The 14,113-nt window shown below is 37.7% G+C and overlaps 4 protein-coding genes across 5 annotated transcripts in view; 3 read left to right on the forward strand and 1 right to left on the reverse strand.

Annotated features, from left to right (window-relative positions):
* Nucleotides 1–2,263, forward strand: part of LOC136974198 (eukaryotic translation initiation factor 4E transporter-like) — a 114,237-nt gene extending 111,974 nt beyond the window's left edge. For both annotated transcript variants that reach the window (XM_067269013.1, XM_067269012.1), the window contains exon 21: nucleotides 234–2,263. In XM_067269013.1, the coding sequence (XP_067125114.1) occupies nucleotides 234–445 (212 nt within the window). In that variant the 3' untranslated portion in view covers nucleotides 446–2,263. The remainder of the gene's footprint in view (nucleotides 1–233) is intronic.
* Nucleotides 1–14,113, forward strand: part of Dhc16F (Dynein heavy chain at 16F) — a 383,439-nt gene that overhangs the window by 16,437 nt on the left and 352,889 nt on the right. The gene's annotated exons all lie outside the window — the stretch shown is intronic.
* Nucleotides 7,934–9,941, forward strand: LOC136974203 (peptidylprolyl isomerase domain and WD repeat-containing protein 1). The gene is given in 2 exon segments (XM_067269023.1): nucleotides 7,934–9,602; nucleotides 9,604–9,941. Coding segments are annotated over 2 exon segments (1,848 nt in total). The 5' UTR covers nucleotides 7,934–7,943; the 3' UTR covers nucleotides 9,793–9,941.
* The window catches only part of LOC136974210 (uncharacterized), a 30,937-nt gene continuing 26,730 nt past the window's right edge, over nucleotides 9,907–14,113 (reverse strand). The window contains exons 5-6 of the mRNA XM_067269035.1: nucleotides 10,161–10,324; nucleotides 9,907–10,095 (exon numbers count right to left, since the gene is read on the reverse strand). Of these exons, the coding sequence (XP_067125136.1) occupies nucleotides 9,969–10,095; nucleotides 10,161–10,324 (291 nt within the window). The 3' untranslated portion in view covers nucleotides 9,907–9,968. The remainder of the gene's footprint in view (nucleotides 10,096–10,160; nucleotides 10,325–14,113) is intronic.

A 14,113-nucleotide genomic window follows, 5' to 3' on the forward strand; every position in this document is an offset into this window, starting at 1 on the left:
TAAATTAGAATCACTAAAATTTATATTTGAATTTTTATACTTATGTAATTACTTGATTATAAAAAACGGTTGCAGTTATACAAAACTAATTTCTTTAGTAAATACTTAAGTTTAATTTTGTTAAGCTGTTCAAATTGCAATTTACAAAAAGATAAACATAAAACAAATCTTTAATTAGTATTGCTTAAAATATGTGCTTGTTTTCTTCATATAAATATTTTTTTCTAATTTAGAAAACAGCTTATTAGGAACTGCTAACATGAGATCACAACTAGCTCCCGGTCAACCATCTCTGAATCGACAGTCTCCGGTCAACCTGTCAAAATGGTTTGGAAATGATGTTTTGAAACAGAAGATGCCCGACATGCCTCCGGTTCCACATCAGAATGCGCTTTTGGTTGAAGAGGTTGAACGTCAACATCAGACAACAGTTGTACACAATTAAATCTTGATTCGAACGAACTGTTGGTTAATATAGTATCCCCATCAACTATTAATAACACATACCGTGAAGAAAAAAACCATGGCCTCTCACAATCTTAATCTTCTGTTTTGTCCCGTTCGGTACGTTTGTGATAAGTATCGATGTCCGTACTGTGAGAATAGTTGGCGATATTTAGCCCTTTGTCTGCTTTTTGTGTGGAAGCCTTACCATTTAAGGTCGCTCGACCTTCTACAGTGTAAACTGTGATACGTGTTGTTCTTCCCTATTTTCCTAAGACTGTGGAGTACCTATTTCACAGATTTATCAGTGGAAACAACTATAATATTTGGGCAGAATTTGTGTCCACTTACATAAAAATATCTAGTGTATTTTATATGTTTTTCTCCCCTCGCTTGTTTGTGATTTCAATTTGAAGTCACTTATAAAAATGAATATAGGGTGATGATTTTACCCTCGTTGAATTTATCAGTGTAAAGATTTGTGTTCACGGTTTGTCAGTCTCTAACATTGAAAAAGAATTGAGAGAACTTCTCGACTGTCTGTCCATTGTCTCCGAACTAAATGTTCCTAAAGTAGTGTGCCTAAATTTTTGTCGACGTATCTGTCTACCATGTGAATTTTTTGTGTATTTTTGTTGTTATGTATATTTTTTTTTAAGTTGGGTTGAATGTGTTTTGTGTTTTTTTTTTTTTTTTTTTTTGTTTTACTTTGGTAAATTTCTAATTGTATAAAGATGATTCATCTATCATAGCAGACAGACTTTCTGTAGACAAGCTAATAATTGTAAATGCAAATGTTTAAATGTTTAAAAAAGTGCATTAAAAAATAGTAGGAAACTTTGAAATTTTTTATTTCTATTAAAAAAATAATAAAATAAGTAAATAACGAGTGGCAACTATTAGCTTGTCTGTAGAAAATCATATATATCAATGGATCTGTGCCGAAAAAAAATCACATAGTTTATTTGTCATTAGGCATAAGTGGTAGTTTACCCGTATTGTGTCACTTAGCCTTCCGTAGCACTTTGGTCTGCTAGATAGGTATTATAGCATTGAAACAGCACATAACAAGAATATTTGTTGTGTGATATCTATTATAGCTGTTTCTGTGAAGGCAGCATATTAATTGTCATGGAACATATGGTACTATTATATTCATATTTCTGCATTTGTGTGAGTTTGGTAATTACAGTTGTCGACAGTGTAGTATTTAGAAAACAGTTATATTTCACTCGAACGATGCGTGCATTTGTAGCTATATCGAACATAGAAGAATTAGATCAGATCCTATCTCCAGGATTCATATTAAACTGTGCAAAAAATATATTATAAATATAAATTCATATATAAATATATATATACATTATATATATATCTATATATATATGTATATTGCCACATAACAGTCCAAACTACAAGTGTTCTTTCTGCCTGTTTCACCGCACAAAGCATTAAGATTCGAAACGTTACTTCTCGTGTACTTTAATTAGGACAGTGGCACTAAATGTAAAATAGCTAATTAGATATATTATATTAATATTTGGCATTGGTTATAATTACTTTCCTATATTTTTCATCTCTCATTGATTGCAAGAAGAGTGTGGAAGTAGAAAAATGTGTTTTAGCATGTCTGGTGTAGCAGCATTTAAATTCCAGAAGTTTGTCTTTCCCGATTAGATGGCAGAACAAACATCACCAATGTACATATTTGTCAAAACTGTATACAATCAATGTTTCGCTGGAGAAGTTGTGCCAAGTGCTTGTGTTTTTCTTGCAATATATCTCTTAAACATTTATCTTTGAAAAATATATATATATATCTATATATATATATAAAACAAAAAAACAAATAATAATAATTAATAATTGTCTGATTTAATCTCTGAATTTCACTGTCGGTGAAATAAGTTCAAAAAATATATATATTAAAAAAAAGGTGTACAGTAATACTTCTGCGAACAGGCAGAAAAAATGTTTACAAAGTAGTCAGTTCACAGATAGTGTTTATAGATATTTTCATTTGTTCTTCCTTAAGTGATTATGCCGTTTTTTGCATGTAGCATTTGTCATGCAGAAATAATCGTTCTGCACAAGAGACCTGGCATACTTTGAAAATAAGAAGATTTCTTTTCTTTGTTTCATCATGGAAGATAAATTGGACCAAAGTAACGAAAACTTCTAAGAAAAAAAATTTGTCTATTGTGATATCTAACAGTCAAATGTCATGATTTTAAAGAAAAAATATCTGGGGATGTTCTTCCTTGCTGAGGATTAATAATATACATTCGCATTGATGATTTTATTTAGAAATTTATCGTGAAATTGTCTCACTTAATATGTTTCTTATAAAAAACATTTTTTTGTCATTTTTCCAAATATTAACCCTATAAATTACTGTTTTTAAAATTGAAATTTACTTTGTTACGTGCCTGATCTTTGTCTAACAGAAATAACTTTTTTTTTCGGAAGTTGTAAATTATCCAGCACAAAGGAATTTTTTTTCTTTGCTTAATTTGATTACTCGAATTAAGCAGTATTATATGTGATTTCATGCAATAATCTTTGTTCATAAAAATATATATATATATATAAGTGATGCTTATAATAAGCTTTTTCAGATTTGTGAGCTTTAAAAAAAAAACAAACTTTTTGGTGCAGTTTCACAATGTGTGTGTGGTGCCTAATTATTTTTCTCTTTGTTTTCTCCTCGGAATTCACTTCCTTACCACTCAATAAAGAGCATGCATCTCAGCATCAAATTTATTTGTGCTTTTATTATAACGTAAATGTCAGATAACTTTGAATTAAATGGATATTGAAATATTGTGCCGAGCCACAAGACGGATGAATCTTGTAAGGGGGGAAACTGAAAAAAATATATATACAACTTTTAGAATTGTCTCGTTCATGAAAAATATTTCAATATTATATGTTATCGTTTAACCTGGTTGCAATTGAATAAATTATCACTTTAAATATTTAAAAACATCTCATGTAAAATGCTTTAGATATTTCGAAAATTTGAATCTTTCTGTTTAAAGGAAATGATAAATTACTTTCAAAATATATAGTAGTTTTTTCCCTTGTATTTATACACTTAACTGTTTAAAATTTCCGACGTATACGTTCCTAAATTTTCGGCTTAAAGTTACTTTTTAATGAAACAAAAGCCGAATTCTAATTCTGTTAACATTGTATTAGTAAACTCTGCCGACAGGTTATAGAAGATATTCCTAATAAAAGTTTTTAATGACTTCTAAAACCCGCCTACACTATTAAGAGTTAAACAGTAAATTGCTGTAAGGAAAATAATTCGTTTTTTGCAGTTTCTGTAAAACAATACCCAAAATAACTTGCAAATTAAATGATGATAATTACTTATTAATATATCCGTGAACTGGCTCGCGGGAAAAAACCAAAATATTAAGGAGTAGGAATAATTTAATCGAGGTAAACACTCGATTATTACTTAATATTTCGGTATTTGTATGTCTGAACAGACTGGACCCTAAAATATTTACATTTTGCAAATTATTTCGAGTGCAGTCCACAAAATATAGTCGCGGTAGATATCCCACTTTGATTTCTTTTATTTTTTACGTATACCGGTCGATGAAATAAAATCTTTACCTGCGAGGAATAAATAGCAATTCCAACAGACGCGAGAAACACTTGTGCGCTACAGATTCGGGTTTACAATTGAAATTAAATAAATTGTTTAAACTTAAGACCCCTGGCATTGTCAGATCTATTTCTCGCAACTTTACGTTTGATTATCTGTATAGTAGTGGTTTCAACCTGACACAATATTGTAGTGTTGCAAGATTTCTTGATTAGAAAATTTTTTAAATTAACAATGGCGACCCCTAGTCTACAAGTTAAAGTGGTCGATGCATCAAGCTTGGGCTAAGGATCAAGCTTCAATCCCCAGGAATTTTTTGGGGGGTGGTCCGTTCGGATATGTCGGGCCCCGTCCCTCACCACCCGGTCGCTCCAGTGTGGGCCTGTCGTACCCATAATGGGCCTACTAAAAGAGGCCCTCTTAGTGCCCACAGGGCGGAAAGAGTTAAAAAAAAAAGATCAAGCTTATCCGTCTCGCTGATTGTCAGTTACAAAAATTATTATTAACAAATATACAATAAATGAAAAACAAATGCAAAATTAAAAGAAACGTATTAAAATAGCAAGTGCTTTGTTTTGCTCGTAACACACTTTGCTGGGGGTCGATGTGCGGTTTCGAAAACTTGTAGAGGGTCGACGTTCGAAAAAGTTCGGCGATCCTTGTAGACAAATTCCCACTCGTCCGTCTACCCTTATTTTCCCCCGAAAGGTGTCAGATGATCGGCACGACTCTTGCTAACAAGAAAAGTGTGATGTACGGGCAAGACTACTAATTAGAGGTGGAGAGCGCATATTTTAAATTTAAAAAATGCAACCCGGCATTGTGACAATGTCACAATAAATAATTCCTCGTAGTCTTTAAATTTTCTTGATTTCCATGTCCATCGAGTGGACTAAGGGGGTAGTTTTAGGGTGCGACTATGCAGACGCAAATTTAGTAGCGAGCGATATAGTTCTTTATCAAAAGAAAACCACGCACAGGCGAGAGCGAATTTCTGGTTCTCGCCCATATCTGACAAGAGGCCGGACCCGGGTTCGAATCCAGACAGGTCCGATAAATCCCCAGAAATTTTTCGGAGGTGGTCTTCCCCAATATGTCGGGCTCCGTCCCTCACCATCCGGCCGCCCATCGTGGGCGGGCCGAATTCCTAATGGGCTTGTTAATGGAGGCCCTCTTGTGTCCAAAGAGCGGGAAAAGTTTTTTTTAAAACAAAAAAAAAACGTGACGAAGTTTGATATTTATCGCGTCTGCATAGTCGCATCCTTAGAGTAGAAATTCCAGCCAGATGATTTCGAGACTAAATGAGAATGCCACGCAGTCGACAAGAAACGACAGACTGACAGATCTGTTATGGTTCTACATTCCAGAATCTCAACCATTTTGTAAAGTTAAGAAACCATGCGTTTTTGTTAGCCTAATAAAGAACTGAAAGATTAATTAAAACTACCCATCCAGTGCTTCCCGGACCTTGGACTTTATACTTTCATTTATAATTTGACGGTCGGATGGCCGAGCGGTCAAGGTGGCAGCCTACCGCTCTGGGGGACCCGGGATCGAATAATCCCCAGGAATTTTTCGGGGGGTGGTCCGTTCGGATATGTCGGGCCCCGTTCCTCATCACCCGGTCGCCGCATTGTGGGCCTGGCCGAACCCATAATGGGCCTACTAAAAGAGGTCCTCTTAGTGCCCACAGGGCGGAAAGAGTTTTAAAAAAAACACCCTCCATTTATAAATGCTCCCCGTTTTCCTTAGTGCACTGGAAACAATTCGCTGCACGCACCGTCTGAAACGACGACGACGATTTAATCGGTTATGGTTCTCGTGCCACGCATCACTGTTTCAAATAACCCAAATTCCGTTTATTTTCTTCGTTTTTTTTTCCTTTAAAATTTGTTTCGAATACTGCCGCCCCGATTAACCGGTGGTCCTGTCAACCAGAATATAGTGTGCCCGAATGTTGGCAGAAACGAACTGTCCTCCATCGCAAGGAATCGTCCAAATGCCTTTTTTGGGGAATGCCCGACAAGCTACTGGCGTATCGGGAACACTTTCTCATTGTTAGAAAGGTTGTCTCACGGGCACACTTCTATCGTGCCTCGTTTTCATGATAGGATGGCACTTTGCTTATTTACGTATGACGTAATTTTTGTGCTATTGGTTTTACGCGGATTTTGTTTCGCTTTAATTTTGCATCCTGTGTAGTTACGTTTTTTTTTTTTTTTTTTTGTAACTCCGCCCAGTGGGCACTAAGAGGGCCTCTTATAGCAAGCCCATTATGGGTTCGGCCAAGCCCACAATGGGGCGGCCGGGTGGTGAGGGACGGGGACCGACATATCCGGACGGACCACCCCCCGAAAAATTCCTGGGGATTTCTCGACCCGTCCGGATTCGATTCCGGGTCCCCCAGGGCGGTAGGCTGCTAACCTTGACCGCTCGGCCATCCGGCCGCTATGTGTAGTTACGTTAGTTAAATTATTCTAAAATCGGATTGCCGGATAATTTGGGATAAAATCCGGAACAAAATAAGTTCTTCCCGAAAAATACTACGACAGCAGGACATGCAGAATGTTTTTTTACTCTTTTGGTGACAGAAATGTATTTAAAATTGGAAATGGGCACTTTATTGTAGAGACGTTTTTACTATTTAATGAAGTCGTCCTGTCGCTGGATGGTGATAGGAAAGATAGGAAAAATTGGGATATCTGGCAGCCCATTATAGTTGGTTTCGACCGACCGACGCGATGACTACACATTATCGTGTTAGGATCCGGGTTCGATTCCCTTTTGAAAGCTTCGGGAATTCGGTCGAGGAAGATTTTCCTCCTTTCGACATTCTGGACCCTTCGTTTTAGGTGGAGTTTGGTTATACCGGATTCGTTTTGTCCGATGTGAGAAGTTCCGACGAAATTATAAAATGACTGTACCGCGGTACGTTTTATTCTGGTAATTGTTTGGCTTTACGCGTTGCTTTAAACACGAATCATCAAAACCATCGCGGCATGCCGAGTCTGTATTAATTGAGACGATGGATGCATTCGATGAACGAAAAGAATGTAGGACGATTCGGGTTCGAATTTAAGAATCGGGTATAGTGTTCGTATTACTCGCGCGTGTCGGTCGGCCCTATAGTCTTAATTTTTAAGATTTAGTGCAGTAAAATGATTATGCACCGTGAGAAGGAAGACAAAAATCAGAAAAGCGAATATTAAAAATATCTGAAATTACGGCATTCACGTTTTAATGATAACTTTATTAGATGTACGAAAGTCTTAACGCTTGTTCCTTTTTTTTTTTAACTCTTTCCTCCCTGTGGGCACTAAGAGGGCCTCTTTTAGTAGGCCCACAATGGGGCGACCGGTGGTGAGGGACGGGGCCCGACATTTCCGAACGGACCACCCCCCGAAAAATTCCTGGGGATTATTCGACCCGTTCGGATTTCGATCCCGGGTCCCCCAGAGCGGTAGGCTGCCACCTTGACCGCTCGGCCATTCGGCCGTCTAACGCTTGTTCCTGGTAGTTGATTAAATGGCGTGTGGGATGTGTGATGTGATACGTCACAATCAGCGCCGTAACTAGCCTTTTATGCGCCCGGTGCGAGCATCTCTAACTACGCCCCAAAACTTGGTCCAGGTCATTTCTGCGCCCCGGGGTCTACGCCCTGTGCCTGTGCATCGCTGGCACCGGCCTAGTTACGGCACTGGTCACAATAAAAAGTTTTTATAATAAGCACAATATTTTTTTACATTTTTAGTAAAAGTTATAATTCGAATGATGATTACAACGATAATTTATCGTCGTTGTTTTAATTAAGGTAAAAAAATTAAATCACTAAAAAAACTGAGTCGGGAATGGTTGGCAGCACGACCTCTAAACCAAAATGGCGGACAAAAGGAAAGAAGTAGAGGAGGATGGAGATTCGGATTCCGAAGATATTATCGGTCCTTTGCCTTCGGAAGCGGCGAAAGTGAAAAAAAGGAAAGTTTTAGAATACGAACACGTTTATTTAGATAATTTGCCGAGTGCAGAAGCTTACGAAAAGAGTTACATGCACCGTGACATCGTGACACACGTTCTGGTTACCAAGACCAACTTCATGATATCTGCCAGCTGCGATGGACATTTGAAATTCTGGAAGAAAGAAGACCAGAGTATTGTCTTCGTGAAGCACTTCAGAACGCACATCGGTAACATCCAGGATATCAGCACCAACGTCACTGGGACTTTACTGTGTTCCGTGTCCAACGATAAATCTCTTAAAGTGTTCGACGTTGTCAATTTCGACATGATCAACATGATAAAATTGGACTTTCGACCCCAGTGTTGTGACTGGATTCACAAGGCGGGAGATCCCGTGTCTGCCCTGGCCGTCGGTGAGGTCGACTCCGGCACCGTTTATGTTTTCGACGGAAGAGGAGATGCTACGCCCCTCCACGTAATCGAGAAACTCCACTCCGCTCCCGTCGTGCTGATGAAGTACAATGCCGCGCGAGAGGTGGCGGTGTCCGTCGACAGGAAGGGAATCGTCGAATACTGGACGGGTCCGAAGTACGACTACCGGTTTCCGAAAAACGTCTCTTTCGAATCCAAGCTGGACACCGATCTGTACGAGTTTGTAAAGCACAAGACGTATCCCACCGGTTTGGCATTCTCGCCAAAAGGCGACCTGTTTGCCACGGTCTCCACCGACAGGAAGGTTCGCATTTTTCGTTTTGTCACCGGTAAACTGACTAGGGTGTACGACGAGAGTCTTCAGCAGTTGTCCGAATCGCAGCAGGCTCACCAGCAGCTTCCGAATATGGAATTCGGAAGGAGGATGGCAATCGAGCGCGATTTGGAAAAGTCGGATTCCTTTCAGTATGCAAACATCGTGTTTGACGAAAGCGGTTACTTTGTGTTGTATGCCACTATGCTCGGGATAAAAGTTATAAATTTGCATACGAACAAGTGCGTGAGACTGTTGGGAAAGAACGAAAACATTCGTCCGTTATGCTTGGCTTTTTATCAGGGTGTTCCCAATAGGTCGAAGGCGACGGTGACTTTGGATATGAAGGCTTCCGAAAATCCGGCTTTACAGAACACCAAACCGGATCCGACCCTGTTCTGCACTGCCCTGAAAAAGAACAGATTTTATATTTTTAGCCGGCGGGAACCGGACGACACCAAGAGCGTCGACGCGGAAAGAGACGTCTTTAACGAAAAACCGTCCAAGGAGGACATCATCTCGGCCACCGAGTCGTCCACTCAGCAGAGACTCTTCGACACTTGCATAATACACACGACCATGGGAGACATTCACTGCAAACTCTTCTCCAAAGAATGTCCGAAGTCCATAGAGAATTTCTGCGTTCACAGCAAGAACGGTTATTACAACGGACACATATTTCACAGGGTGATTAAAGGTTTCATGGTACAGACCGGCGATCCGACGGGGACGGGGACGGGAGGCGAATCGATCTGGGGAGGGGAATTTGAAGACGAATTCCACCCGACTCTGAGACACGACAGGCCTTACACTCTGAGTATGGCAAATGCCGGACCGTTGCACCAACGGTTCGCAGTTCTTCGTGACCGTCATTCCGACTCCCTGGCTCGACAACAAGCACACCGTTTTCGGAAGAGTGACAAAGGGGATGGAAGTCGTGCAAAACATCAGCAACGTTAAGACAAACCCCAAAACAGACAAACCGTACGACGACGTTCGCATCATTAACATCACTTTAAAATAGTTCGTCTCGTACGATATCTTGTCAAATGACAAAACTTTTAAATATTGGATGCAAGAAACAAAGTAAACCGAGAAACCCAGGCATGTATTAGTATACAGCAAACTGTGTAAAATGTTCATATATAAAATATTTTATTTAGTCAAAAATAACCAGTTTTACGGGTTTTCAATAACACTTTACGAATTTTGGACGAAACATAATAAATCCCATAAATTTAACGGCATCTCGACGTCCGATTTCGAAATCAGGGAATCGAATTCGAGGCATTCGACGTAATTTCTCTCATCGCCAAATCGGCCATTTCTGAAATAAAAATAGTCACGATCAATACCACAACACAAAAGGCATTAGTCCAAACGATTACTTACTTGAAGTTAGAGCTTAAAATTCTTTCCATGAATGCCGCCAAGACGATAAACGTGTCGCGTTCGACATTAACTTCGGAATTTAGATCTAGCAACATATAGAATTTTATCTTCTCGTCTTCGGTAATTCTTCGGCCAAATATATTGCTAAATACGTCCGGTAGACACTAGGTAAAAGCAATTTTTTTGTTAACAAATTTCAAACTTTAATATTAGTACTAATTTTTTCTCCAAACTAGCATTAATGTAAATTTTCTAACTCCAAGATCTATTGAGTATTATAAATAAAGCTACTGTTTCTTGTGCTAATTCATTATAAAATTATTTTAATGTTAATAATATAAGCCAATGAATAGATAGATAAATGTATTTTGTTCACTTAGTATATTGATAAAGTTTCACAATAAGAACAATTGTATAATTTCTACACGAACTTTGAAATTAACACCCTTTTTTACTTATGTTTTGTCCTCTACTCGATAAAATAACGAGTTGTGTTAAGGCATTCGGCTATACTTTATTGGGACGAATAGGAGCCAGTCACAACTTGTCAGTCCTATTTGAACCTTTCCATGATAATCTGAGTGCTTTCTCTCAACAAGCAAGCTTATCTGAAAATCAGAATATGAAACATTTTTCTAAATCACTGTGTTTGAGGTGTTGGCAAGTTTCAATATGATCTCCAAGGTTTTGGTTTCTGCAGGCGGCTATTTTGGTCTCTCTACCGTATCCAGGTCTTACCAATATTTGTAAGTTTCTATCAGGCAATGCTCCAGTATCTTTGTGATTTTATCTGTAGGTGATTAAATAGAAGAGAGTTCATTTATGTTTTAAAAACATCCTTTAGTGCAATGAAGTATTCAATCTTCGATACAAATTTTAAAAACCCGTTTCTTTTTTTTGGGGGGCTAGAAATTTGCACTTCTTTCGTACGGTTCCTTGTCGGGACGATTATTTACTATCGACGGCAGATCTTTTTGCCCGGACATTGTCTAGAATGGGAATGGGCAACCTGCGGCCTGCATTAATATTTTTTTTGGCCCGCGTTGCGTAAAATACGAATAAATATATCAATTTCCCAGCTTCAGGACGTATGCAGCAAAAATTCAAACGTTATTTCCTACAACTCGTGTATGTGAATAGTAGTTATTAGTTTTTCTGCAATGAATTTAGTAAAACTGAAAACAAGAAACCGGGTAACAGACACGTCAAAACTAATTTAAAACTAGCAGCGACTAATATTTAACCAAATATTTCCAATATATTATGTTTACGTCTGTTCCAAAAGCTATATTAAGTATACCTATGATAATTTATAATTATATATACAAATAAATAATTGTGATTTACTGACATTTTCTTTTTTTTTCTCTTGTATGGGCCCACGTTAATTCAAGTTTTGAAATGTGGCCCTTACGTAGAAAGAGATTGCCCAGAATGACAAAGTAAAAGAACTTTCGTCATTTTATCAGTTGTGTACGGACCACTCGACATTAGTTGTTTTGAGAATGGTGGTAGTTGTATGCAAAGTACTCGACATTAACGACTGCGCTGGCAAGTTTTTTGTTCCACTTACTGGGATATTTCTGAATTTGAGTAGAGTTAACTCTCGATCGACTCCCGACGATCTTGCTTTATGTAAATCATTTTATTGTGCACGTTATCCACAATCAAACGGAATGGCCGATTGCAATGCGGGCTTAGAGTTTCAAACAGTGTACTCAATCTTTTTGCAAGCTGGCTAAAAACGAACGAACGAACGAACCAAATGGCACACTGTTTGCCGTTAATTCTTCCGGAATACCAAAATGAACAAAAGCAGCTTCGTACATTTTGATTACCAATTGGGTTGTTTGTCTGGTTTGTTCGACAGTTCATTCGTGTATAAGTGTAACACCTCGAGGTATTTTGAGTAGTAGTCGGTCAAATGCAAGTAACTGGCTTACGTATTCAAATATGTTGCACTGAATATTTTTCCTCTGTCTTGTACTGAAGTGACAGTAGCTCCTTTTGTAGTGCAGATCTAAAATTAGTACATGTCGAATGTCAAGCGTTTCGATAACGTTAGTAATATTTGGCCAGTAAAATAAGCATTACACTCTTGATTTAAGTTTTGCAACTCCCAAATGAGATTCGTGAAGTAACGAAAGCACTCGTGGACAAAGAGTAAAAAGGTATAAATAATTTTCCATTCCGATGCAAAATATCACCGTGTGTTGTAAACGTATCCACAAGTATTGGAAAATTGATATAAATCTCATTTGCGATTAAATATACCGGTAAGGGACGATCCAATCGATTCCATCACTTCGTCATCATTTGAGTAAGCTTTCCTTAACTTGTCATCCCACGTATCGGTGATGGTGCATACTTCCCCAGTTATCTTCATTATGTTTGGTATCCAGATTTTTCTGGGTTAACATGCCCACTACATATTTTGTTTTCCCGGCTGCCATTCAAAGATCACAACATTTTGTACTATGCTTACAAAAATACTAATTAATCTTGAAATTATTTTGTCAAAGGATTTATTTGTGATTGCGAATAAAGATCTATGGTCTATATGAAAATCACCTGGCATGCATTTGCTACATTCAAAGACTCCTTTTCAATTTATGTATACCTTTGTCTCAGTACATGTGAAGTATAAATATTTGCCATTTGCAACAAACATCTGCTTGTATTGTTATTGGGCCAGAGTATCAAAATTGGCTAGATTGTAACATTGTAGATTGCTTCTTTCGATATTCCAAACATCAGTGAGATCAAATGGACGTGGAATGAATATTATGTTAATTAAGTGCTCTTGGTGGGACGGTTAAGTCGGCTAGTCTAGAGGTATACGGAATTAAGTAATTATTTGCGTCGAGATACGTCGGAGATTTTTCGTACATCCGGTATTAATCTACCTAAATATTTTGGATTGGCAGTTACTGTATCTTATTTGCATAGAGCCATATATTGGTTCTGAATAGAGTCTGCCACTAACAATGCAGGTTCTATTCAGAACCAAGGTTAGATTTCTTTGCATATTTTCAAGTTTTGTCTCCTGTTAAAAAGTCATTCACAGAAATGCATATAACTGAAATATTAGCAAATAAAGATGAACATTTGTTTTCTGAAAAATCTCTGGAGAAACAAGAAAGCAGTGATCACACCAGTGATTTCTAGCCACACAGACAACTGCAAATGCAATGAGTGCATCTTGTGGTCACATTATTGATGTTGAATCTTGATTTATTATAAGGTCACATGTTTCCAACATCTATTTCACCTGTTTTCATTTTTTTTAATTTCAAGGAATGACATTCACAAATGACGGTAGTTCTTTAGCTATATTTAAAATAATATTGTTGTTACTAAATAACGACAATATTATTTTAAATACAATTGGCATTTTATATCAAAAAATCTAAAAATGGTACAATTAATGCTGAGACTTTTGCTTATCTGGTGCCAAGCCTGTGCTCTTATCTTTTCTCACATAAATGAAGAATTAAAATGCCACTAACAATGCAGGTTCTATTCAGAACCAAGGTTAGATTTCTTTGCATATTTGCCACAGGCACTCGTGAGCCTGAATCAATTCAATCTTGATTCTAAAGCTGTACTAGTATTTTCACTTTCTGTTATTATTATAACTATTTTCAAAATTGCCAATGTATGATGTGGCACAAAGGCATTTGTTGATTCAATGTGCACTTGCAATTGCTGCAAGTAGAACAAACTTTTTGTTTCTAGTTGCAGTCGCACAGATTTTTGAGGGGGTTTATTAGTTATAAGGAAGAGTCATTGTGGTTGCAGTTGCCTGTGCAGCTGTCAACTGCACTTACACCATTGTCCCATTTTGTCCAGTTTCCATTTCAACTTATGTAGACAGGGATTTTTCTTAGAGCACATACCACAAATTTATGCATTGGATCTATTTCAAGTGATATTCAGCTTCAGAGCATCAC

This window comes from Centruroides vittatus, unplaced genomic scaffold (genome assembly GCF_030686945.1).
Source record: "Centruroides vittatus isolate TY-2023 unplaced genomic scaffold, ASM3068694v2 contig_345, whole genome shotgun sequence".
NCBI classification, from domain to species: domain Eukaryota; kingdom Metazoa; phylum Arthropoda; class Arachnida; order Scorpiones; family Buthidae; genus Centruroides; species Centruroides vittatus.